Source organism: Pongo abelii, chromosome 18, assembly GCF_028885655.2.
Source record: "Pongo abelii isolate AG06213 chromosome 18, NHGRI_mPonAbe1-v2.0_pri, whole genome shotgun sequence".
Taxonomy (NCBI): domain Eukaryota; kingdom Metazoa; phylum Chordata; class Mammalia; order Primates; family Hominidae; genus Pongo; species Pongo abelii.
The window spans coordinates 16,583,765-16,610,399 of NC_072003.2; the positions used below are offsets into that span (position 1 = coordinate 16,583,765).

Here is a 26,635-nt window from a genome sequence, read left to right on the forward strand (position 1 = left end):
GAGGATGGAAAAACGCAAACAACAGCTGAAACAGGAACTAGGCAAAGAAACCACAGGATAACAGAAAACCCAAGGGAGAGAAGATGGCGAAAACCCTGGCCAGGGTGACACGTCCATGCTTCTTCCAGCAAACCCAAATAAGTGAGAAAGCGGGCAGTAATTGAGGTGGAGGTCCCTGAAATCCCCTCCCTTTGCAGAATGCCTAACGATAATCCCATCCTGTAACTAAAAGAAACACTCATAAAATTAGGAACCCAAACGCCACTGTGCGAGACTCATTCTCACGGGCACGCCCGCACTTCTCTCTTAAATGTGTATGTTCGCTTCGCAATAAAAGCTTCTTGCAGCTCGGTGCAGTGTCTTATATCTGTAATCCCAGCACTTTGGGAGGTCAACGTGGGAGGATTGCTTGAGCCCAGGAGTTTGCAACCAGCCTGGGCAACATGGCAAAACCCTGTCTCTACAAAAAAAAAAAAAAAAAAAAAAAAAAAAAACTTAGCCGGTGTGGTGGTATGTGCCTGTAGTCCCAGCTGCTCAGGAAGCTGAGGTGGCGGGAATCACCTGAGCCCGGGAGATCAAGACTGCAGTGAGCCATGATTACGCCTCTGTACTCCAGCCTGGGTGACAGACTGAGATCCTGTCTAAAAAAAACAAAAACAACAAAAAACAAAACCTTCTTGCCCTTTGCTTCATTCAACTCATTCTTGAATTCTTTCTCTCCACGGTGTCAAGAACCTGGAAACTGGCTGGGGCTGGGGTCTCACCAGTATCCAGAGACCTCCTGAGCCTTCTGGCAACAGGACTAGACGAGGTCATTTCAGATCATGATGACTGCTTGGAAGATCAGATAGGGCACTGTGTTAGTGAGCAACTTTTAGATGGGCTGTCAGCGAAGGCCTCTCCAAGACAGGGTGTTGGAACTGAGTCCTGAATGATGAGCAGCCTCTGGTCACGAGAATAATCCACCCCTTTCTTATTTTGTTTTGAGATGGAGTCTTGCTCTGTCGCCCAAGCTGGAGTACAGTGGCGTGATCTCGATTCACCGCAACCTCCGCCTCCCAGGTTCAAGCGATTCTCCTGACTCAGCCTCCCCAGTAGCTGGGATTACAGGTGCCTGCCTCCATGCCCGGCTAATTTTTGTATTTTTAGTAGAGACAGCGTTTCACCATGTTGGCCAGGCTGGTCTTGAACTTCTGACCTCGTGATCCCCCTGCCTCGGCCTCCCAAAGTGCTGGGATTATAGATGTGAGCCACTGCGCCCCGCATAATCCACCCCTTTCTTAGAGGAGCTTCCCTAAAACCATAACCTATCAGCTCTCCAATATCTGTTGCAGCACTTACCTGGTGTTACGGACTGAAACGCTCCCCACTCCTCACATCCCCACCCCGGAGTCCCTATGTTGAAGCTCTAACCCTAATATGACTATTTGAATGGGTCTTTTAGGCAGTCATTAGGGTTAAATGAAGTCATAGCGTCCCTAATATGACTTTTTTTTTTTTTGATACAGGGTCTCTCTCTCGCCTAGGATGGAGTGCAATGGCATGATCTCAGCTCACTGCAACCTCCGCCTCACAGGTTCAAGCGATTCTCCTGCCTCAGCCTCCCGAGTAGCTGAGATTACAGGTGCACGCTGCCATGCCCGGCTAATTTTTTGTATTTTAGTTAGAGACGGGGTTTCATTGTGTTGTCCAGGCTGGTCTCCAACTCCTGAGCTCAGGCAATCCATCTGCCTCGGCTTCCGAAAGTGCTAGAATTACAGGCGTGAGCCACCGCGCCTGGCCTAATACGACTACTTGAATACGGCATTTTAGGTAGTCATTGGGGTTAAATGAAGTCATAGGGTGGGGCCCTAATCTGGTAAAACTGTTGTTCTTGTAAGAAAAAGGAAGACACACCAGAGATTCCTGCTCACAGAGAAAAGGTCATAGGAGGACAGCTGTTTGCAAGCCAGGGAGAGAGGCCTCATCAGAAACCAGCCCTGCCGGCACCCAGACCTTAGACTTGCAGCCTCGAAAACTGTGAGAAAATAAATTCCTGTTGTCTAAGCTGCCTGGTCTGGGGTATTTTGTCATGGCAGCCTGAGCTAATACTCTGGTTTGTAAATCTACGTCACCGAGACCCCTGGAAGAGCTACTGTAGCTAGCGTCCCCACTTCCCCTGTTGTCTCTCCTACAGCCCAATCTCTGCACAGTAGCAGGAGAGAACTTTCTAAAATATGAGACCTTGGAACTCCCAATTCAGACTCAATGAATGACCCCTATCCACACAAAACTCCAAATTCCACATGGCGGCCCCTCTGTCACAGATCTTTCTCCCCTCTAGCACACATCCGCTATGCAGGCCTTTCCTGTTATCCAGACACCGAGCTCCAGCTTCAGGGGTTTTGCACTCATTTTCCCTCTGCCTGCGGCACACTTCCCCCATGGTCGCATGGCTGTCACCTCCTCAGAGGCTTTCCCAAAACCTCCTGTCACATCCTCCTGCTTGAATTTCTTTGGTCTTCACCGACCAAAATGGTCTTCTTTGGGCGCCTGTCGGCCCTGATCTCCGCCCTCCATCCCATGGGGCAGGGACCCTGCCTCGCCCACTGCTGAGCTGAGCATTTTACAAGAAGCCGTGCCCGCAGCGGGGCACCTGGCCGTAAAATGCAGATGGACGAGGCGGCATTTGGGCTGGGCCCTGGACAGGGATCCAGGCCTTCCAAGAGCCGGCAGATGGAACTGGAGGGAGGCTGTCTGGATCCCCGGCTGCCCTGGGGCTCCGCGCACCCGTTCCTCATGTGTAGGAATGAAGACAATCACGGTTGTTCTGAGGATGCAGAGTTACTCTTCGCAGAGCAGGGCGCCCCGGTTGAGGGCTCGTCAAGCTAAGCAGGCTCCAGGATGGGCTTCCCGATGCCGACTCTAGCTCTTCTCCCCGCTGGACGCTGTTCTACCTCCTAGCGCATCTGCTCAGGCCGCGGCCAGGGCGAGGCCCCAGAAAACCCAGGTGCTGGTTAATCCGTCTTGAGTCCGAGCGCGTCCAGTGCGCAACGTGGCCTTCCCATTGGCTCACCCAGTGGGCCGCGCGTCGACTCCGGGGCTCCGGATTGAACGGCGCGCCCAGGTCCCTGCCCCCAGTCAGACGTGGCGCCACCGCCCCCAGCCCGTAGCTCCGGCGCAGCCAATGGCGGCATCTCCCGGGCGGCAAGCGCGGCCTCCCGCCGCTAGAGGGCGCCGCCGCGGGCGCGACCGAGCCGCCGCCGCCGCTACCGCTAACCGAGGGAGAGCTGCGAGCGAGCACCCAGGCCCCGCCGCCCGGCTGTCGCCGCCCGCCTGCCGCCGCCCGCCTCCGCCTGCCTTCCGCCGCCGGCCGGCGCGTCGTCCCCACAGGTAGGGGTACGGGGGCGCCGCCGGGGATGAAGGAAACGCGCGCGCCCGCGCCTCCGCCCCCGCGCGCGCGCGCCGCCGCCTCGTGCTCGCGCGCGGCCGTTAACGGACGGCGGGCGGGGCGGGGGAGGGGCGGCGGGGTCCGGGGCCCGCGGACCCGAGAGGACCCTGAGAGGAGCGGGGGCCGGGGCCTGTGCGCGCGGAGGGACGGGTGGGCGCGCCGTTCCCTTCCCCCACCGAGAATAACGTGACCCACTTCTGCCTGCCATTCCCTCGGCAAAATGTCTCCTTTTTGGTGATTTCATTAAAAAAAATTTTTTTTTCGTTATTTCTGCCTGCTCTGGTGATGGCGGGGACCCCGATTCAGCGTCTTGGGCTTGGGGGCGGGAAGGATGCCGGCGGAGAGCTTGGCGCATTAATTTGGGGCTCATCCCTCTTTTTTACCCCCCTTTCTGATTTTTTTATTTTTTCGCGCGGGGTGCAGCTCTGGGCCGGGCGGGGAGAGGCCTTGGGGTCCGCGGAGGCGGGGGCGACGCCCGGGAGGACCGGGACCGGGACCTGTCAGTTCCCATTAGAGGGGCTTCCGGTCAGGCCTGGGCAGCGCAGGGGTGGGGCCGCCTGAGGCCCGGCCGGGGCCTCCGAGGTCGAACCTGAGTCGGGACTGGGTGGATTTGCCAGGAGTTGGGTATTTTCCTGTCCCCACCTGTCTAGGGATGAAAAGGAGTTGCCCGTGTTCGGTATTGAACCACGAAGGACCTTGCCATGCCCAGTACGGTGGCCACTGACCCCCGGCCGTTTGGGACGATGGAGCCCACGAAATGGGACCAGTTTGAGTTGCGGTCCCAGCCGTGAAACGTACATCTGATTTTAAAGACTTAGGATGAGAAAGAACGTAAAAGATGTCATTGGTAACCTTTTATACTTAAATGCATGTTGAGATGGTCATGTTTGGGACAAATTAACGAAAATAGATCATTAAAATTAATCTTGGCAGGATGCAGTGGCTCATGCCTGTCATCCCAAAACTTTGGGAGGCTGAGGCAGGAGGATCGTTTGAGTGCAGGAGTTCAAGACCAGCCTCGGCAACATAGTGAGACCCCTGTTTCTACAAAAAATTAACTGGGCGTGGTGGTGCACGCCTGTAGTCAGCTACTGGGGAAGCTGAGGTGGGAGAATCCCTTGAGCCCTGAAGATTGAGGCTTCGGTGAGCTGAGATTGTGCCTTTGTGCTCCAGCCTGGGACACTGTCTCAAAACAAATAAAAAAACAAAAGTTAATCTCACTGCTTTTCTTTTTCCCTTTTTTTAGTGTGGCTATTTGGAAATTTAAAATGACATATATGGGCCGGGCGGGGTGGCTCACGTCTGTAATCCCAGCACTTTGGGAGGCCGAGGTGTGTGGATCACCTGAGGTCAGGAATTCCGAGACCAGCCTGGCCAACATGGAGAAACCTCGTCTCTAGTAAAAATACAAAAATTAGCCAGGCGTGGTGGCAGGCGCCTGTAATCCCAGCTACTGGGGAGGCTGAGGCAGGAGAATCGTTTGAACCGGGAGGCAGAGGTTGCAGTGAGCCGAGATTGTGCCACTGCACTCCTTCCTGGGCAACAGAGCGAGACTCCCTCTCCACATACATGCATGCATACATACATACATACATACAATGACACGTATGGCTCATTTTGTGTAATATATTTTGTATAATATTTCGACTGTACAGTGCTCAGCTGGGGCATCTGAATGGGTGGAGGCCCTGAGAACAGATGTCTATCTGCTGATCTTTCCTGCTTCTCTGATGGCATGTGGCCTCCTTCCCTTAAAGCTCTCAAAGAATCCACTGCCTCTTCTCATCCTGAGCCAAACTATTGAACTGAATTGCACAATGGGGTCTTGTCCTAATTTGCAGAATAATTCAAGTTAATGGACAGTATTTTCCCTGTTGAAAAATTTTCCCTATCTGCTGTGTGCTGGAGGCTACAAATAGTTGTATGAGGTTTGGCTCAGAATGAGATCATGAGTTATTGAGGCTGAATATTATCAATATTTGTGCGTGTGTGTTTGTGTGTGTGTGTGTGTTTATTCTGCAAAGAGCCCATTGATTTTTCTGCCATACAAACGAAGTGGAGAATTCCTGCCTTTCTTCATGTTACTGTGACTTTTCGTTGGGGGTTTTACACAGACCTACACCCTCTTCCCTTCCCATTCCCCAGATTCTGTCAGTTTTTGCAAATAAGAATGGTGGTTTGTCAGCCACATTGTTCCACAATTCTTAATTTTGACTGATTTTAAAACCTGCCAACTGGGGTGGGTTAAATTGTCATTGTAAGTGGAAGAGAATCAATTATAGAAACTCTCAACTCCAGGGATGGTGAGAGTGACTATTGGAAAGTTTTGAGCATTTCAGTAAAGGAAGAAAGAAACAAAAGATGTCTGTATCCTGTTGCCACAGATACCCTAGAAAGGGCTTTCTAGAGACAGTATGATGTGAGCAAACTTTTGTCTTCTAGATAACGTCTTGAAGTGTTTTTTTTTTTTTCTAGTGAAAAAATTTTTCTCCAGAATCCTTATGAAAATTACTTAAAGTGTGAGGTGTTGGCAAATCAAGAAGAAATTTTAGATAATTTTTAAGGAGGAGAGAAGTATTAAAGTATTAATCCGGAAGTTTAAAAATTACTGCTAGTGATAACATGTTTTAATTTACATGTACACAAAAGGCATATTAAATGAGATGATTTTCATTTATGTAAAGCAACGAGGTTACTTTTTCACAAATAGAAAGCGGGAAGCTTTATGTTTTCTGAAAAGCCCTGAATTTGGAGCAGGACATTAATCTGGCACATTTGGTAAGAAGGTGAGAGTGTGTTGGGGTTACTTGGTTGGGAAGACTTCATCGGCTGGCGGTCTTGGGCACATCGTGGTGGTATCAGTGTCCCCAGGCAAATCATTTATCATGAAGCTTTTACATGAAATATTCCTGTTGAGTTCTTCCATACAGAGGTCATAGATAAGATGAGACGTTCCTGGGAACCACCACTTAGCAGGGCTTGGGTACTGAGGGAGGCTCTTGGCAGGCGGAGCCTCTTCGCAGAGGGAGGCTCTTCAGGCTCTTCACAGACTTTGTATCTTACTGAATCTGAAATCTGACAGCAATTTCAAAGTGAATAGTTCCTGTGGGGGGAAGAACTCCAGCCAAAATGTAACATTACCTTCCTGCTGTTGTTTGGCATACCCTCTCTCATGAAGTTTTCCTTTTCAGTAAAAGGGATAAACTGTTTCATAAAGTATCCAGTAGGAGCTTCAACATCTTTAATGTCTTATCATCTGGGTTTGCAGCCTTCTGAGGCTTGCGTTGTGCCCCAGGTGCTTTTGTAAGTGTTGCAAGAGCCAGTTAATATACTGTTGCCAAACAAGGATGATAATAATGATACTTTAACTACTTTGTAGTTGTTTTAGAGCTATTAATATTACACAGACAGGCTTCAGTCTGGGGATAGAATTGAATATGGACTGGAATGTATCATTTTTCCTCCCCCCCACCCCCTTTTTTTTTTTGAGACAGGATCTTGCTCTGACACCCAGGTTGGAGTATAGTGGCATAGTCATAGTTTGCTGTGACATCAAACTCCTGGCCTCAAGCAATCCTTCTGCCTCAGTCTCCCGAGTAGCTGGCACTACAGTGTACACCGCCATGCCCATTTAATTTTTTAAACATCTTTATAGAGATGGGGTCTCCTATGTTGCCTAGGCTGGTCTCAAACTCCTGGCCTGAAGCAATCCTCCCACCTCAGCCTCCCAAAATATTGGGATTACAGGCATGAGCCATTGCACCCAGCCTGTAATTTTTCACTTGAAATGTAGGGATACCTTTTTAGGCAAAAGTACAAATGCTGTGCTAGGTGACCTCTGCACTGCATTCACTGGGAGACTTTGGTCCTGTGTTAATACATCTTGTAAGTAAGGCTGTTTTAATATTATTTGTATTTAAATGCATTATGTTCTGGGTGGAGCATATCCCCTTGAAAGATTTTCCCTGGAGTGATGTCCAGACTCCTGGCCTGTTGCATTCCTGTGAAAGCCCTCTGCTTTGTCTGAGTTGCATTAAATGACGTCTGTTGAGCATATCTTTTTGTGTACACATGTGCACATGCATGCGTGTGTTTCTTTCATTTCTCCTGAATGGCTTTAAAGTGCCCACCTGTTCGTCAGAGCCATATTTGTCTTTCAGAGCCCAGCCCAGGGCCACCCTAGACAGATGCTCACTCCCCTCCAGGCGTCTTTGGCACGTAATGTGCAAAAGAGCCAGGTGGATAGGCTCTCAGGCTTGGAGCCAGGCTGTCTGCCTTTGAAATCGAGCTCTGCTACTTCCTAGCTGTAATCCTGAGCCAGCTGCGTCACTTATCTGTATTTCAGTTTCTTTACAGTACCTGTCACTTAAGGTTAGCAGGAGGATTAAATGACTTAATACATATAAAGCATGTAGAACAGTGCCTGGCATCCAGTAAGAGCTACTATTTCTGTCTCAGTATGTTGCAGTCACATTTCCCTTACCTTGATGTCTTCTGTTAATGAGAGCTAGTTTCTAAAGTTACCATGTAAGGTCAAAAGCTCATGGATGTGGATTTGTCTAGTTACCAACATTGTACTAGACTTTGGGATAATGAGTTTAACCTACCAGGCACTGAGTAAATAGTAAGGGAATTCTGAAGATCCAGGATACCTTGAGATCTTACATAACTTCAAGATTAGTAACAAATTTTAAATCAGCTGATCCCAGAGAGATGATATTCCAGTTTGTAAGAGTTCAGTTAATTTAATGAAATTCCTATTTAATTGAGTTTCTTGCTTTAAAATGAACTGTTCAAAGTGTCTCTCCTTGGGCCAGGCACGGGTCATGCCTGTAATCTCAGTACTTTGGGAGGCTAAGGTGGGTGGATTGCTTGAGCCCGGAAGTTTGAGAACAGCCTGGGCAATATAGTGGGACTCTGTCTCTACAAAAAATACAAAAATTATTCAGGTATAGTGGCATGTGCTTGTAGTTCCAGCTACTTGGGAGGCTGAGGTGGGAAGATTGAGCTCTGGAGGTTGAGGCTGCAGTGAGCTATGATTGTGCCACTGTACTGCAGCCTGGGCAATACAGGGAGACACTGTCTCAAAGACAAAACAAAAAAACAAAGTGCCTTCTTCCCTGGAATTCTTTTTCATTTAGGAGGAGAGGGGATCAGTGAAACTTGTCATTGTATATCTTGAGGAATCCCTTATGGTTTCAGGTTTTTTTCCATCGCTGTCTCTAGCCAGTTCCCACTGTATTAATTCACTTCCCACCTTGTTCCCCCAAAGGGTTGGAGGCCGAGCTCCACTATAACCAGCTCTGTTTGCATGCAGTCATTTCCTACTGGGCACCCTCCTTCTTCACACTTGCTTCTTGTGAACAGTTTTACCAGCTTCTGTCTCCTGGGCCTCTGAACTTTGTATGAGGCATTCTCTTTACACTGGGCTGCTTACTTCATTCTTTGTTCAAGTATTTGTTGAGCTGGACCCAGATCTTGTTCTTACAATGAAGCATAAGAAGTACCAGGTACCTGCTGAAGTGAATAAGAGGGATGAGACTGGGGTGAGGCAGCAATTTAGGGTGGCAAGGGAAGGTCCCTAATAGTGTTATTTAAGCTCACTTCTGGATGGATGAAAAGGAGCCAGCTCTGTGAAGAGCTGAGAAGCGTATTTTGGGCAGAGGGAACAACAAACACAGTGACTTAGAAGCATGGAGTGCCTGACTTGTTCTGGGAGCTCTTAAAAGGTCAGTGTGACAGGAGCCTCATGTGTGAAGCTGGGGGAGGGAGGAGCTGCATGGCTTGGGGACAGGGGTCTGCTAGGTCACCGTATGGAGGCAAGGCTTCATCCAGCGTCCCAAGCAACCGCTGAAGGGTCTTAAGCAGAGTGCAAGAATTGAGGGGTGTGTGTGTGTGTGTGTGTTTTAAAAATTTATTTTAAAGACAGGGTCTTGCTCTGTACCCCAGGCTGGAGTGCAGTGGTGTGATTATAGCTTGCTGAGCCTTGAACACCTGGGCTTAAGCGATCTTCCTCCCTCAGCCTCTGAGTAGCTGAGACTACATACAAGCTGGTGCCACCAGTCTGGGCTGATTTTTATTTTTATTTTTTACTTATTTTATTTATCTATTTATTTTTGAGTCAGACTGTCGCTCTGTGGCCCAGGCTGGAGTGCAGTGGCGCAATCTTGGCTCACTGCAACCTCTGCCTCCTGGGAGAGACCAAGGTGGGCAGATCACCTGAGGTCGGGAGTTCAAGACCAGCTGGACCAACATGGAGAAACCCCATCTCTACTAAAAATACAAAATTAGCCGGGCGTTTTGGCATGTGCCTGTAATTGCAGCTGCTCAGGAGGCTGAGGCAGAAGAATCACTTGAACCTGGGAGGTGGAGGTTGCAATGAGCCAAGATCGTGCCTTTGTACTCCAGCCTGGTCAATAAGAGTGAAACTCCGTCTCAAACAACAACAAGAACAACAACAACAAAAACCTTTGCTGTCAAAAATAACCAAAGTCAAAAGATTGACATCAAATTGGAAAAAATACCAATAACATCAGAAAGGACTATTTTCCTCAACATATAAAGAGCTTCCATAAATAAGTAAAGCTCAGCAGAAAAATGAGCAGAGGGTATGAGCAAACAATTCACAGACAAGGAAGTACAGATGATTCTTAAATCTGAAAGGACGCTGAGCCTTGCTAATGATAGATTAAAACAAACATGGCCTCATCACATTGCCACACTGTTTCTCACTTTTTTGGTTCACAAGGATTCACACATTTGATAATACCTGGGTGAAGCGGTGAACCAGGAATCCTGTGCATTGTTGGTGGCAGAATCATTTGGTGTATTGTGGCAATAGCTGGCAAAATAAACAAATGCATATGCCCTTTATCCTTTAGAAATTCTTTTTTTTTTTTTTTTTTTGAGGTGGAGTCTCACTCTCTGGTTCAGGTGGAATGCAGTGGCATGATCTCTGCTCACTGCAGCCTCCACATCCTGGGTTCCAGCTATTCTCTTGCCTTAGCCTGTGTAGTAGCTGGGATTACAGGTGTATGCCTCCACACCCGGTTAATTTTTGTATTTTTAGTAGAGACGGGGTTTCGCCATGTTGGCCGGGCTGGTATGGAACTCCTGACTTCAAGTGATCTGCCTGCCTCGGCCTCCCAAAGTGCTGGGATTACAGGTGTGAGCCACCATGGCCAGCCTATCCTATAAAAGTTCTTTAAAGGGATACTTAGATGTGTATGAAATGCCCCGTGTACATGGTGACCTTTAAAGATTGGAAACAACTAGAAGGTCCATCACCAGAGACCTGGTAAAATTATGGTACAACCATATCATAGAACGCTGTGTGTGCAGAAAACAAACACACTGATCACATACTACATAAAGACAATGGGGTACAGAACTCACTGGTAGCTCCGGTTTGAATAAAAAACAACATATGCACGGCCGGGCGCAGTGGCTCACGCCTGTTATTCCAGCACTTTGGGAGGCCAAGGCAGGCTGATCACCTGAGGTCAAGAGTTCAAGACCAGCCTGGCCAACATGGTGAAACCCCATCTCTACAAAAATACAAAAATTAGCCAGGCGTGGTGACGTGCACCTGTAATCCCAGCTACTTGGGAGGCTGAGGCAGAAGAATTGCTTGAACCCAGGAAGCGGAGGTTGCAGTGAGCCGAGATTGTGCCATTGCACTCCAGCCTGGGTGACACAGTGAGAGTTCATCTCAAAAAAAAACAAAAACAAACAAACATATACACAGAATACTTTTAACTTTTTATTTTGAAATAATTATAGACTCACAGGAAGTTGCAAAAGAAGTATATAGAGTCCCATGAACCCTTCCCTTCCTCTTCCTTCAATGGTGACATATAACTGTAGCACACTGTCTCAATCAAGAAATTGACATTAGTGTAATATTGTTAACCAAACTACGGGCCTCGCTGGGTTTTAACCAGCACTCGTGTGTGTGTGTGGGGGGGGGGGGTGGGTGTGCGTGCCTGTGTGTGTGAGTGTGTGTGTAGTATTATGCAGTTTTATCCCATGCATAAATTCATGTAACCACTCCCACAATCAAGATACAGAATCGTTCTATAGAATGTCTTTGTCGGGCCGAGCGTGGTGGCTCACGCCTGTAATCCCAGCACTTTGGGAGGCTGAGGCAGGCAGATCACGAGGTTAGGAGTTCGAGACCAGCTTGACCAACATGGTGAAACCCCATCTCTACTAAAAATACAAAAATTAGCTGGGTGTGGTGGCGCGTACCTGTAATCCCAGCTACTAGGGCGGCTGAGGCAGGAGAATCGTTTGAACCCAGGAGGCAGAGGTTGTATTGAGCCGAGATCACGCCACTACACTCTAGCCTGGGCAACAGAGGGAGACTGCGTCTCAAAAAAAAAAAAAGAAAAAAAAAGAAAGCAATATATATGTCGGGATTTTTCTGAGACTGGTAACAGTGGTTGGTGGCCCTCCAGGAGGGCAAATGGGCAGAAGGGCAAATGGGCGGCTAAGTGATAGGATGGGAAGGAGACATTCCTTTTCACTGTCATGTTAAAATGAACAGTTTAGGATGTCTGTGAGAAATTCAAATGGAACTGTCAGACAGGCCAGAGGGTCTGCCTGGGGATGGACGTGAGAGTTGTTATGGGGCCCTAGATGAGGACATTTGACATCTGGTGGAGGGAGGACCTCTATGGGAGAGTATGGCTCAGGGAGATCTCAAGAGTGGGTCCTCAGGGCTCTCAAGGTGAGAGGTCTGTGGAGATGGAGCCTCAGCCTGCAGGAGACAGAGTGGGCTGTGAGGTGGAAGTTGAAGGGAGGGGCCTCTAGGAGGGAGTACTGCTGAGGCTGAGTAAGGAAAGGGACTGTTGGGTTAACTTTGTAAAATTCTTTCTTTCTTTAAAATCGAGGCTAGATTTTAACAGGATCCAGAACTAAGATGGTATATTTTTAAACGTCTTTTTCTTTCTTTAAAAAAAGGAGCTGGATGAGGGGGCTCACACCTGTAATCCCTGTGCTTTTTTTTTCTTTGGAGACGAAGTCTTGCTCTTGTCCCCCAGGCTGGAGTGCAATGGCGCGATCTTGGCTCAGTGCAACCTCCACCTCCTGGGTTCAAATGATTCTCCTGCCTCAGCCTTCCGAGTAGCTGGGATTACAGGCGCCTGCCATCATGCCCGGCTAATGTTTGTATTTTCAGTAGAGACAGGGTTTCACCATGTTGGCCAGGCTGGTCTCGAACTCCTGACCTCAGGTGATCTGCCCGCCTCGGCCTCCCAAAGTACTAGGATTACAGACGTGAGCCACTGTGCCCGGCCAGTCCCTATGCTTTTAATCTCTGTGGAATTAAAAAAATTAGCTGGGCATGGTGGCACACTTGTAGTGTCAGCTACTCAGGAGGCTGATGAGGGAGGATCGCTTGAGACCGGAAGTTTGAGGTTGCAATGAGCTGTGATCACACCAGTCTACTCCAGCCTGGATGACAGGGTAAGACCTTGTCTCAAAAAAAAAAAAAAAAAAACCACAAAGGGATGTGTGTTGAGGGGAGATTATTTCACAGGTAAAACTAATCAATGGTGAGGAAAAAAAATTACAGTAGTGGTTTGGGGAAGGGGCATGAGGGAACTCTCTAGAGTGACAATTAATGGTCTATATCTTTTCTTAAGAGACAAGATCTTGTTCTGTTGCCCAGGTTGGGGTGTAGTGGCGTGGTTGGCAGCTCACTGCAGCCTCCAACTCCTGGGCTTAATCAGTCCTCTTGCCGTAGCCTCCTGAGTAGCTAGGACTACAGGCACGTACCACCACACCTGGCTTATTTTTTTGTAGAGATGGGGTCTCTCCATCTTGCCCAGGCTGGTTTCATACTCCTGGGCTCAAATGATCCTCCTGCCTTGGCCTCCCAAGGTGCTGGTCTATATCCTGATAGGGCTCTGGGTCACATGAGTTTGTCAAAACTCACATTAAGATTTGTGTGTTTTACCTTAAAAAACAAAACTGTAAACAAATATTGATCTCTAGTTAATGATGTGTATGCTGAGATGTTTAGGTATCTGCAGCTGACTTTGAAATTTATTAAAACAGTAAGATGGACTGATGAATGAACAGAAGGATGAGCAGATAGATAAAGATGGGCAGATGTGATTTCATAAAATATTAATTGTAGGTCTGGGCATACAGTATTATAATTTTTTTAACTTTACTGTGTGTTTGAGAACTTTCAAAATAAAAGTTTTTGGGGAAACACAAAACTACTGAACATGAAATACTCTGTCATATTATATTTAAATATTGCCTGATATTATGATCCTAGATCTATAAACATCTAAAGGGGCGTATTTTGTGCATTAAAAACGTCTATATCCATTTTCCATTTCCTTTCAATCACTTACTTGTGGTGTCAGCTCTTTGCCACACGCCTTTTTTGTATAAGGTTGAGGTTCAAGGTTCTCTAACACTTTCTGGGGAAAATAGCTTTAAGGCTATAAACTTGGCAGATATCACTACCCAGGAGTCCATTCTTAGCCAGCAGATTAACTTTTTGAGTCAGCCTCAAACCAATTCCCCACCTTGGCTAGATAGAGGCTGAGAGAAAGGTACATCATTCACTGAACTGTGTGGCCATCGTCCTGGTTTCAGGCATCCTTTTCTTTTGTTCCCTCCCTCTGGCCTGACTGCTCTGGCATCCTGAATACTACTCTGGGTTCCTCTGAGCTCTAAAGTTCGAACTCTAAGTGAATTGCCATGTTTTAGCTAAAACAAACAAAAGCCCGGTGGTCCCTTAAGTCATCTTTCCAAGGAAGGGCTCAGAGGATAGATAAACTTTAAAAAATTTGTTTAATTTTTGTACAGAGGTAATTTGTTTACGTGGCTCCAAATAAAACAAAAGTTTTGAACCCATTGAAAAGACCTCGTCCTACCCCTTTTCCAGCCTTCAGTCTTCTACTACTGCTGTAGTCTCCCATGATTCCATCTGGGACTATTTTATGTCTACACAAGCATATGTCAATATATATACCTACCTGTCACTTTAAAAAAAACAAAACGGCCAGGTGCGGTGGCTCACGCCTGTAATCCCAGCACTTTGGGAGGCGTAGGTGGGCAGATCATACGGTCAGGAGATCGAGACCATCCTGGCTAACATGGTGAAACGCTGTCTCTACTAAAAATACAAAAAAGTAGCCGGGTGTGGGGGCGGGCGCCTGTAGTCCCAGCTACTTGGGAGGCTGAGGTAGGAGAATGGCGTGAAGCCGGGAGGTGGAGGTTGCAGTGAGCAGAGATTGGGCCACTGCACTCCAGCCTGTGTGACAGAGTGAGACTCCATCTTAAAAAACAAAACAAAACAAAATGGGTCATATGGATACTTATATGCCTCATTTTTTTTCCTGTAATTTCTTCAGGCATTTCCTTTTTGATAGACATTGGGTTAGTTTTTTAAAAAAAATATTATTTTTGAGACAGGGTCTCACTCTCTTGCCCAGGCGGGAGTGCAGTGGTGCAATCGTAGCTCACTACAGCCTTGACTTCATGGGTTCAAGCCATCCTCCTGCCTCCATCATCTGAGTAGCTGGGACTACAGGTACGCACCACCACACCTGGTTACGTTTTTTTTTATTTTTTTGAGACAAGGTCTCACTCTGTCACCCAGGCTGTAGTGCACTGGCATGATTACAGCTCACTGCAACCTCTACCTCACAGGCTCTATCAGTCCTCCCACCTCAGCCTCCTGAGTAGCTGGGACTACAGATGCATGCCACCATGCCTGGCTAATCTTTGTAATTTTTGTTTATTTATTTATTTTGAGATGGAATTTCACTCTTGTTGCCCAGGCTGGAGTGCAGTGGCACCATCTCAACTCACCCCAACCTCCGCCTCCCGGGTTCAAGTGATTCTCCTGCCCCAGCCTCCGGAGTAGCTGGGATTATAGGCATGTGCCACCACGCCCGGCTAATTTTGTATTTTTAGTAGAGATGGGGTTTCCCCATGTTGGCCAGGCTGGTCTGGAACTCCTGACCTCAAGTGATCTGCCCACCTCAGCCTCCCAAAGTGCTGGGATTACAGGCATGAGCCACCGTGCACTGCCAATTTTTTTTTTTTTTGAGATGGAGTGTCACTCTTGTTGCCCAGGCTGGAGTGCAATGGCGTGATCTTGGCTTACCGCAACCTCCGCCTCCCAGGTTCAAGTGATTCTCCTGCCTCAGCCTCCCAAATAGCTGGGATTACAGGCATGCACCACCATGCCTAGCTAATTTTGTATTTTCAGTAGAGATGGGGTTTCTCTATGTTGGTGAGGCTGGTCTCGAACTCCTGACCTCAGGTTATCCACTCGCCTCGGCCTCTCAAAGTGCTGGATTACAGGCGCGAGCCACCGCGCCCAGCCTCTTTTAAAATTTTTTGTAGAGATAGGGGGTCTCCCTGTGTTGCCCAGGTTGGTCTTGAACTCCTAGGCTCAAGTGATCTTCCTGCCTTTGCCTCCCAAAGTGCTGAGATTACAGGTGTGAGCTACCATGAGTGGCCTGAGTTAATTTAAAAAATCTTTTTCTTTTACAAATAGTGCTTCTTTAAATTACTCTGTACATATAATTTTTTAAAAAACATTTATAAATTTAAAAAAATATATAAATTTTTTTAAAAAAGCATTTCTATTAAGGACATGGGCCAACATGTCTAAGTAGATAGAAGGGTGGAGTGAGCTTCCATGCTCTTCATCCAGCTGGAACCATTATCCGTATTTTTGGCATTCTTGTTTTATTTCCACCCAGCTACCCCCCTTTCGGCTAAACTGTTTTAAAAGCACATTCCAGAAATAGTGCCATTTTACTCTAGTGTCATGGACTTCTTAAACTTCTTATTTTGTAATGTTTCAAACACATACAAAGCCCAGAGAATAGTACTGAAGCATCCCCTGCACTCCTCACCCTCCCCTGGTTATCAGCGTTCTGCCGTTTCCTCCCCACCTCACACCCAGCCCCCCCCTTTTTTGTTGTCACTGGAGTATTTTAAAGCAAGTCCCCTATGTCATATCCTTTCCCATGTAAACACTTCAGTAAAGTACTAACTTTATAGGACAAAAATATTGAGAACTGACGGTGTTTCAAAGAAGCAAGGGATTAGCACCAGTTATCAGCATTTTGGACATTCCAACCCCCATCTCACCCTTATACTTTGAAAAAAATGAGATTTAAAAATAAAACTGCAAATGCCAAGCAATAATGAAACTAAAAAATTTCAGCAATGTACTTCAAACATGAGTGGAATTTCCCTTCCTGTCACCTGGGTCCAAATACGTGGTTTATATGTAAGATGTTGTCTTAACTTTAGGTCTCAGTTGTTCTCAACTGGGGCTGATTGTGCTTTCCCCACCCTGACATTTAACAATATCTGGAGACATTTTTGGTTGTGAGTGGGGTTGGGGTGAGGGGCTACAGGCATAGTGGGTAGAGGCAGAAGTACTGCCAACATCCTGCAATCACAAGACAAGGAATTAGCTAGCCCAGAATGCCAAGCCTGAGGAACTCTAGTTTGGGCCACTGGGAGATGATGTTTTATCTCAGATCTCTTCTCTGTGGCTCTCCTTGAACTTGGGGAACTGCTCGGTGAACATTGATTAGTGGAGATGGGGCCCAAAAGAATGATATGTGTTGACATTTGCAAGTGTTATGTTGAAGATAACATTTTAATATCCAGAAAATTCCAATGGAAGTAACTTTATATCATTATTTTATCTGTTGTATCAACAATAATCATTTTGGAAGTTTGTGGGACAAAATATGTATACGGTTTAAACTTGGCTTACAAGGAAGTCAGACTCCCTCGGAGGCAAGCGGATGTGAAACCTTTTTATTTCTGGAGAGCTTCCAGAAGCAAAACAAGGCTGGAACTGTTCTAGGGGCAGCTTATGCGTGCGTGTAGACAGGGGAAAAACAAAACCTGAAGCCAAAGGAGGGAAGAGGAAAGGAAGGGGAGACATGACTTTTTCCTGGAGGCTGCTCAGGAGGGGTATACAAAGTCTGCATAGCCATTCAGCCTTAAAGAATGTGAAAACTGGCCGGGCATGGTGGCTCACACCTATAATCCCACACTTTGGGAGGCTGAGGTAGGTGGATCACCTGAGGTCAGGGATTCGAGACCAGCTTGACCAGTAAGGTGAAACCCCGTCTCTCCTAAAAATACAAAAATTAGCCAGGCGTGCTGGCAGGCGTCTGTAGTCCCAGCCACTCAGGAGGCTGAGACAGGAGAATTGCTTGAACCCAGGAGGCGGAGGTTGCAGTGAGCCAAGATCGCGAGATCGCGTCACTGCTCTCCAGCCTGGGCAATGGAGCGAGACTCTGTCTCAAAAAAAAAAAAAAAAGAATGTGAAAATGGTGTGCTTATGGTGTGCTGGACCACAGGGGAGCCACAAAGATAACTCCTGTAGGGTCCCTGCTGTCCAGGATCCTGGAGTCAAGTCAGAAATGGATGTGTCCACAGCTGATAGTGTGACAAGGTCTGGATTTATGGGTGTTTTGATTGGAGTCCAGGGGCCCTGGTATCTTATGTGCTTTTTTGCCTTGTTTCTTTCCAGATTGCTCATTTAGAAAGTGGATGTGTGGGATAACATGTCCAGTGTGTCCGAGGAGAGAAGAAAAAGGCAGCAGAACATTAAGGAAGGACTGCAGTTTATACAGTAAGAGCTTCAGAGTTCTTGTGTTCTTGCCGCATCCTAATTCTTTGGTGTGGATGTATGTTTTGTGGAGAGGAAGAACTCTTTAGTCACGTTTAATAGGTCCAGTTAATTTGGGTTAGAAACTCCATATTCTAGCAATATTTTTTTCTCTTGTCCGTTTGAACATTCTTGCATTCGGAAGCAAGTGTTATACTGTTGCTGGCTTTTAGGGCTACAATTGTTAGTCTCCCCCAAAACGTTAGACTGAGAAATTTGAATTTGTTCTATGAACAGTGCTGCTGAGTGGAAAGTGACTGAAAATGAACATCTGGCGGCACAGAGGGCTTCTGTGATCAGACGTGTCTGTTCAGAAGCTCAGTGTTTAATTGGACTTCTTGAAGCATGTCAATGATGAGACAGCTGTGGTTTGGATGGACATGTCCGGGCAGAAGGGCCTCTTTGTTCCTTCCTGGGAAGGAGACATTCTCTCTATACTGCAGTAAATTGGATCAAATATTGTCAGTGGCTCTGTACTATTTTTCACCTCTTTTTTGGCAGTTGAAGAATTAGGGTTTTTAAAAAATAGAAGTAGGTTTGAAAGTAAGGTGTTGTACTTAAAAAATACTAAGGAATAGTATATATATGTATATATGTATTTTTTTTTCCGTAACTGTAGTCATCTGTGAATAATGGTAGTAAAGGAGGAGGAAGTCTTTGAAATATGCCTTGAACCAGTGGCAAGCTAATGGAACCACAGATTTAAGATGACTTCTGGCTGAACAAGTCCCGATAAGGAGCTTGATAATTACAGTTAATTTGTTTCTTCTTCTTAGGTCACCGCTGTCATATCCAGGAACACAGGAGCAATATGCGGTAATGACTCCGGGAAGGTCTGCTTGAAAGCTCTGCAAGTGGCTTGTGAACTGTAATTTGTAGCAGGGGTTGGCAAATAATGGCCTTGTGGGCCCAATCTGGCCTGCTGTCCTTTTTTTTTTTTTTTTTTTTTTTTTTTTGCAAATAAAGCTTTATTGGAACACAGCCACACTCATTTGTTTATGTATTATCTGTGGCTGCTTTTGCAACATATGGTAGTTTTGACAGAGACCATATGGCCCATGGAGTCTAAAACATGTACTGTCTGGGCATTTGCAGAAAAAGTTTGCCAACCTCTTCTATAGAGGACTTTCTTTTTCTTTTTCTTTTTCTTTTTGCATACTTGCACAGTTGCCCTGTATTTTCTTTCCTCTATTAGGGTGGTTTTGAATTAATTTATCTTTTGAGCCACTTGAAAGTTACTTCTCATGTCGTTGAAAGTAAGTGGGACAGAATTTATTGAGAAAGAGTGGGTGGAACATCTTTTTCTGTTAGGAGATGTTCTGACAGCAGCAAAGGGGGACTGGATACCAAGAGGGAAGAACTAGTGATCTGCTGTTTAGGAACAGGGAGAAAGCCCAGTTCATTGGGACTTTGACTGCAGACTCTTGTCTCTACTAACTATTGGTTCACCTGTGTTTTTTTTCTCCCAGGGTTTTGAGGCTTCTAAATGTTACTTTCTTGCTGCCTCTCTCCCTCCTCCCCTTTTCTTCTCTCTTGTTCCTTAGCTCTCTACAAACAGATTTAGAATAAAAAAGTATTAGACCCAGAAATAAACTGTAACAGTTGTTTCATTTTGCACATGTGGAACTGGGGTCTAAAGATGTTAAGTGGCATGTCACGAGTTACATTGATTGTTAATAGTTGATCTGTCCAGTCTTTTAAAATAATTTAATCAGCTTAGACAGGAATTCATAAAATGAAACAAAACAAGTTAAATATTTTTCTGATCTTGTGATGAAAAAGAGCTTTTAAAATACTAAATTATGGCCAGGCGTGGTGGCTCACACCTGTAATCTTAGCATTTTTGGAGGCTGAAGAGGGCGGATCACTTGAGACCAGGAGTTTGAGACCAGCCTGGGCAACATGGTGAAACCCTGTCTCTACTAAAAATACAAAAATTAGCCGAGTGTGGTGGCAGGTGCCTGTAATCCCAGCTACTTGGGAGGCTAAGACACGAGAATCACTTGAACTCAGGAGGTGAAGTTGCAGTGAGCCAAGATCGTGCCACTGCACTCCAGCCTGGGTGCCAGAGTGAGACTCTGTCTCAAAAAAAAAAAAAAAAAAAAGAACTAAAGCATGATAGAAATAATGAAGGAAAATGACAAACTTTTATACATGCTAAAAGAATGTGTATACTTACTTGATAAGAAAAAAGTTTAACATTCCCCTCCCCCCAAATCAGTAAATGACCTGAACAATTTACAGAAAAAGAAATACAAGGGATCCATAAAAATGTGGAATAGTTCAGCTTCACTGGTAAAGACATGCAAATACAAAGAGGATACCATTAAAAAAAAAAAGAAACACAAAACGATACCATTTTCCACCTAGAAATTGGTAGATTTTACATATATGTGCACGCATACCCACACACGTGTACACACACACACACACGCTACCTAGTGTGTATGGGTGCTATAAAGTAAACCACTAGAAACATTTTTCATCATGGCCTTTTTGGAAGGCAATTTGGAAATACTGCTCAAAAGCCTTAAACTATTCATTCTTTTTGACTTGAGGCTTCCACTTGGTTTCTCTAGTGGGCACAGAATTGGAGATGTGAACAAATATTTATAAGGTACTTTTGCTGCATTTTTCTTAATAGTGAGAAATTGAATTTCCCCTTGAAAAAGCAAGCAAGATTCAATCCCTAGCTGAGATAGCAGTGACTTGGGCTGCATCTCACAATTTCTTAGAGCAATGCTGCTGTTCTGTTGCATTGTTTCCTGTGAAGTTTTAGGTATAAAAATTAAAATTTACTTATACCATATCTTGTTTGATGAAAGGCTTCAAGTGGTAACTTTCTTTTTTTTTAGGTATATTTGCGTGCTCTCGTGAGAAATCTTTTTAATGAAGGAAATGACGTTTATCGGGAACGTGATTGGAACAACTCAATAAGCCAGTACACGGAAGCTTTGAATATAGCTGATTATGCAAAATCTGAAGAAATTTTAATCCCCAAAGAAATAATTGAAAAACTATATATAAATCGTATTGCCTGCTATTCTAATATGGTGAGTTGTAATTTTTAAAATGATGTTTCTAGAGTGAAAAGAATTTTTTCGATGACTTAGTACATTAATAAAAAGTCAATTTCTTAAGTTTTTAAGAAAGTCATATTACCTACTTTTGGAGTGGCATGAGGCTTTTAAAAATTAGCTTTGGATTGGCCGGGCACGGTGGCTCACACCTGTAATCCCAGTACTTTGGGAGGCCAAGGTGGGTGTATCATGAGGTCAGGAGTTTGAGACTAGCCTGGCCAATATGGTGAAACCCCATCTCTACTAAAAATAAAAAAATTAACTAGGCATGGTGGTGTGTGCCTGTAGTTCCAGCTGCCTGGGAGGCTGAGGCAGGAGAATCGCTTGAACCCAGGAGGCGGAGGTTGCAGTGAGCCGAGATTGTGCCACTGCACTCCAGCCTGGGTGACAGAGCAAGACTCTGTCTCAAAAAATAAAATAAAATAAAATAAAAAAATGAAAATTAGCTTTGGACAAAAGGTAGGGATTTAAGAAATAATTTGTTTCTTAGTTATTGGTCCTTGACGATTCCCTTTTGAGTATGGCTTTTGAAGGTGTGTCTGCTTATAAAAAAGTCATCCAGGGAGGATACAGGTCTTCACAGGTCAGTGTGTCTTTCAGGTATCCGTGTTCACAGTTAACATCTTAGTCAAGATCCAGTTGATCTTGTAAAACACTCTTTGTAAAAAACACTTTTATGAGTGTGTTTTTTTTTTTTTTTTTGAGACAGTGTCTTGCTTTGTCACCCAGGCTGGAGTGCAGTGGCACGATCTCGGCTCACTGCAACCTCCACCTCCCGGGTTCAAGCAATTTTCCTGCCTCAGCCTCCTGAGTAGCTGGGACTACAGGCGCACACCGCCACGCCCAGCTAATTTTTTGTATTTTATTAGAGACGGGGTTTCACCGTGTTGCCCAGGCTGTTCTCAAACTCCTGAATTCAGGCAATCCGCCCACCTTGGCCTCCCAAAGTGCTAGGATTACAGGGGTGAGCCACCGCACCCGGGGAGTGTTTTTTTTAATCACGAAATAGTAATTAGTCTTCAAAGGAATTCACACTAGCTTTTCACATTTTTAAGCTTAAAAGCTTTTGAAGTGCTTTTTTTCTCTTTTTTTTCCTTTTAAAACTTTTTTTTTTTTTTGAGACAAGAGTTTCACTCTTGTTGCCCAGGCTGGAGTGCAATGGCCCAATCTCGGCTCACCGTAACCTCTGCCTCCCAGGTTCAAGAGATTCTCCTGCCTCAGCCTCCCGAGTAGCTGAGATTACAGGGATGCACCACCACACCTGGCTAATTTTGTATTTTTAGTAGAGACAGGGTGTCTCCATGTTGGTCAGGCTGATCTCGAACTCCTGACCTCAGGTGATCTGCCCGCCTCAGCCTCCCAAAGTATTGGAATTACAGGCATGAGCCACCACGCCTGGCCACCTTTTTAAAATTTTTGAGATGGAGTCTCACTCTGTTGCCCAGGCTGGAATGCAGTGGCACAGTCTCGGCTTACTATATCCTCCATCTCCTGGGTTCAAGTGATTTTCCTGCTTCAGCCTCCCGAGTAGCTGGGATTACAGGCACCCGCCACCACGCCTGGCTAATTTTTGTATTTTTAGTAGAGATGAGGTTTTACCATGTTGGCCAGGCTGTTCTCGAACTCCTGACCTCAGGTGATCCACCCACCTTGGCCTCCCAAAGTGCTGGGACTACAGCTGTGAGCCACTATGCCCAGCCCGAAGTGCTTTTAATTTTCACTGTGGATACTCAGTAAAATATAACCATGAATTTAAGAAAAATATCTGTGTTGTCACCTAGCTCTTTGTTAAAGAGCATTCATTGTTTATTTATTTTGTTTTGGGTAATATATTCCTTATCAGTTAGCTGTTTGGAGTTACATTTCTGTTTGACATCTTAATGTGCTCCAGAAAAGGGTAACTACAGAGGAGAGAATAGGAGAGGGACACCTGGGAACATCAGTTAGGTCTGGAAAGCTTTATTTCTTGAAGATCTGGGGACTTTCTGGCCAAATATTAGCATTTGTCTGACCTGGATGGTGAGTACATGGGTATTCATGATATTCTTTCTACTTTTTTTGTATTTGAAATTTCATAAAATAATTTTTAAAATAAAAGTAACACTGCTAACTTGGAGTTTAGAGGGAAGGGAAGGTAATAGGATGGGGTATTAATTTGTTTTTATTACAGGAAGGCCTCAGTGCAAGAAATGAATTGTTTGATTGCTGACTTTATTCTTTGGTCTTACACACCAGGGTTTCCATGATAAAGTTTTGGAGGACTGCAATATAGTCCTCAGTTTAAATGCCAGTAACTGCAAAGCTCTGTATCGGAAATCTAAGGCTTTAAGTGATTTAGGAAGATACAAAAAGGCTTATGATGCTGTAGCAAAGTGCTCCTTAGCAGTGCCTCAGGTACGGAATTTATAGTTTATTTGTTTACATCGTAATCATTTACATCATAATAAATGGCATTTAAAGAGTTAAATTTGTCAGGCATCCATCAGCCTGCTTCAGTTGAGTATAATTGCTAATGAAGCAGGTGTCTTGATGGGAAGCTTCACTGTTTTGTCTATTCTTCTTCACCGTTAGTAAATATAACCCTATTAATTCTATATATTTATTTTTTTTCAGGATGAGCATGTAATAAAACTAACTCAAGAACTAGCTCAGAAATTGGGATTTAAAATAAGAAAAGCGTATGTCAGAGCTGAGGTAAGCTGGAGTTCTCTCCATAAGGTGTTTTCATTTTGTTTTAGAACTTGGAGTCAGTTCTGTTTTTAAATTAGTGTCTTTATTTTATTTCAGCTCTCATTAAAATCAGTTCCTGGAGATGGGGCTACCAAGGTAAAGTTATTTTTTCTGTCAAAATTATATATATATTTTTAAAGGGAAGGATGGGAGCAATTCTGCTTTTAGTATTTTTGGTGTGTGTTTATTTTTGGAACCTTTTTAATTCCTCAAACACATAATTGGCCATAGCTTCCTGTCACTTTATTTATTTTTTTGAGACAGAGTCTTGTTCTGTTGCCCAGGCTGGAGTGCAGTGTCCTGATCTTGGCTCACTGCAACCTCCACCTCCTGGGCTCAAGTGATCCTCCCACCTCAGCCTCCCAAGTAGCTGGGACCACAGGCACACACCACCATGCCTGGCAAATTTTTGTATTTTTTGTAGCGATGGGGTTTCACCATGTTGCCCAGGCTGGCCTCAAACTCCTGAGCTCAAGTGTCCCTCCTGCCTTGGCCTCCCACCAAATGCTGGGATTATAGGCGTGAGCCACCTCTTCTGGCCACTTCCAGTCACTTTACAAAAGAACATCTACAACTCAAGTAATATATTTTAGCTGTAACCAGCATTTCCTGAATGCTCCAGTGGGGCATTTTATAGGATGTTAATAGATGTTAGGTTTCAGTGCAGTAAGAGTGGTTCAGGGCCAAATACTAGTTTTGGGAGTCATTTGTGATAAAATTAACAAAGGTTTTTGTGTTTTGTTTTTTTTTTTAATATTAAAATTAAAATTTTCTTGGGGCTAATAGGATGCTAATGGCTATTGTGAGTTGGGCAATGAATGGTGGCCAAATTAGTCCCTGTTATTCTGCTGAATGGCCTTTGAGAAATGCTGGTCCACAAGAAATAAGTGGCAGCACTGCTGACCAGCACCTCACCTAACACCACGTGTATACAGGTGTGCGTGTTCCGTTCATTTCTTGGATCTTAATTGGGAGTTGAATTTCTGTGGAAACCTGCATTGCTCTCTTATGGTGAGTTTTTTTCTTTTTTTCTTTTTTTTTTTTTTCCAAGACGGAGTCTCGCTCTGTCACCTAGGCTGGAGTGCAGTGGCGCTATCTCAGCTCACTGCAGCCTCCACCTCCCGGGTTCAAGCGGTTCTCTTGCCTCAGCCTCCTGAGTAGCTGGGATTACAGACGCCTGCCACCATGCCTGGCTAATTTTTGTATTTTTAGTAGAGACGGGGTTTCACCATATTGGCCAGGCTGGTCTCAAACTCCTGACCTCGGGATCTGCCTGTCTTGGCCTCCCCAGGTGCTGGGATTACAGGCGTGAGCCACTGTGCCCGGCCTAGGGTGAGTTTTACTGATTGTTTTGTGGCTTAGAGTCCTGAAAATATTATGACCCATTGTTTGGTTTAATTTCTAGGCTTTGAACCATTCTGTGGAAGATATTGAGCCAGGTATGTTTTCACATATCATCTTAACAATTTGAATAGTGCCAGCTTTGTACCTGATGTCTTTGTATGTGATGTATTGTCAAATAATATCGCTGTGTGGTTATATTCTTATTAATGTATTAATATTATAGTGAGAATGATTTCCAATGCTCCCTTTGTGCCTTTGGATGTGCCAGTGAGTGACTGAAAAGTGTTGGATGTTAGTAAGCAATCACTGACACCCCCTGTGGCCTTGCTACTGTCTGATAGCTGTGCCCAAAGAGAAGTACAGGCATTTTGTGAAAGAAGGATAAGTTTTCACAAGTGACTGTATCTGTTTGGAATTGCTTTACTATACTGTCAATTTTATTATTTTTATAATTGCCTTCATATTTTCATCTTCATATCTTTATTATCAGGGATTAATGGTATTATTATGTAAGTACAATGAAAGTGACTGAGTACATTTCCATCTGTGTTACAGATTTATTAACTCCAAGGCAAGAAGCAGTTCCTGTCGTCTCTTTACCCGCACCCAGTTTTTCTCATGAAGTTGGAAGTGAGCTGGCCTCAGTTCCTGTTATGCCCTTAACTTCTATTTTGCCACTACAAGTGGAAGAGAGCGCTCTGCCATCTGCAGTGCTGGCAAATGGAGGAAAGATGCCCTTCAGTATGCCAGAAGCTTTTCTAGATGATGGAGATATGGTCCTTGGAGATGAACTAGATGACCTCCTTGATTCTGCACCGGAAACTAATGAAACTGTTATGGTAAGTTTCAGTGTTACTCAAGTTTCTTCTGAAGACAGGGTTAACTTTTTTAAAATTGTAATATAACTTGATAGACTTTTTCAGTATTACGTATAGGCTGAATTTGGGTTTTTTTTAACCTTGAAAGTTACTTTTGTTCTTCTCTACTGAAACTGGTTAATTTGATCATTTTGAAATAAAAAAAGAATACTATCTAGTAATTAGCCAATTTTTTTCCAATTCATATTGGGATCTCATATTATGGAAAGGGCAAATATAACATTCTGATAAAAAATAGGCATTTGATATTTAAGAGAAAATGAATTATATAGATTAAGGACTTCTTATTCTTTTTATTTATTTATTTATTTATTTTTGAGACGGAGTCTCGCTCTGTTGCCCAGGCTGGAGTGCAGTGGCGCAATCTCGGCTCACTGTTAGCTCCACCTCCCGGGTTCACGCCATTCTTCTGCCTCAGCTTCCTGAGTAGCTGGGACTACAGGCGCCCGCCACCACGCCGGGCTAATTTTTTTGTATTTTTAGTAGAGATGGG

General features: G+C 44.9%; 1 protein-coding gene across 4 annotated transcripts in view; it reads left to right on the forward strand.

The window, feature by feature from the left end:
• Positions 1-1,507: 1,507 nt before the first annotated feature.
• ZC3H7A (zinc finger CCCH-type containing 7A) overlaps positions 1,508-26,635 on the forward strand; it is a 47,890-nt gene continuing 22,762 nt past the window's right edge. The window contains exons 1-9 of one of the 4 annotated variants that reach the window (XM_002826136.6): positions 1,508-3,372; positions 17,973-18,074; positions 18,887-18,926; positions 20,966-21,163; positions 23,426-23,584; positions 23,804-23,884; positions 23,978-24,016; positions 25,326-25,359; positions 25,820-26,103. In XM_002826136.6, the coding sequence (XP_002826182.1) occupies positions 18,007-18,074; positions 18,887-18,926; positions 20,966-21,163; positions 23,426-23,584; positions 23,804-23,884; positions 23,978-24,016; positions 25,326-25,359; positions 25,820-26,103 (903 nt within the window). In that variant the 5' untranslated portion in view covers positions 1,508-3,372; positions 17,973-18,006. Of the gene's footprint in view, positions 3,373-3,922; positions 4,278-17,118; positions 17,505-17,972; positions 18,075-18,886; positions 18,944-20,965; positions 21,164-23,425; positions 23,585-23,803; positions 23,885-23,977; positions 24,017-25,325; positions 25,360-25,819; positions 26,104-26,635 lie in introns of those variants that run through there. The other 3 variants (XM_054534737.2, XM_063717595.1, XM_054534738.2) reach the window with 3 other exon arrangements.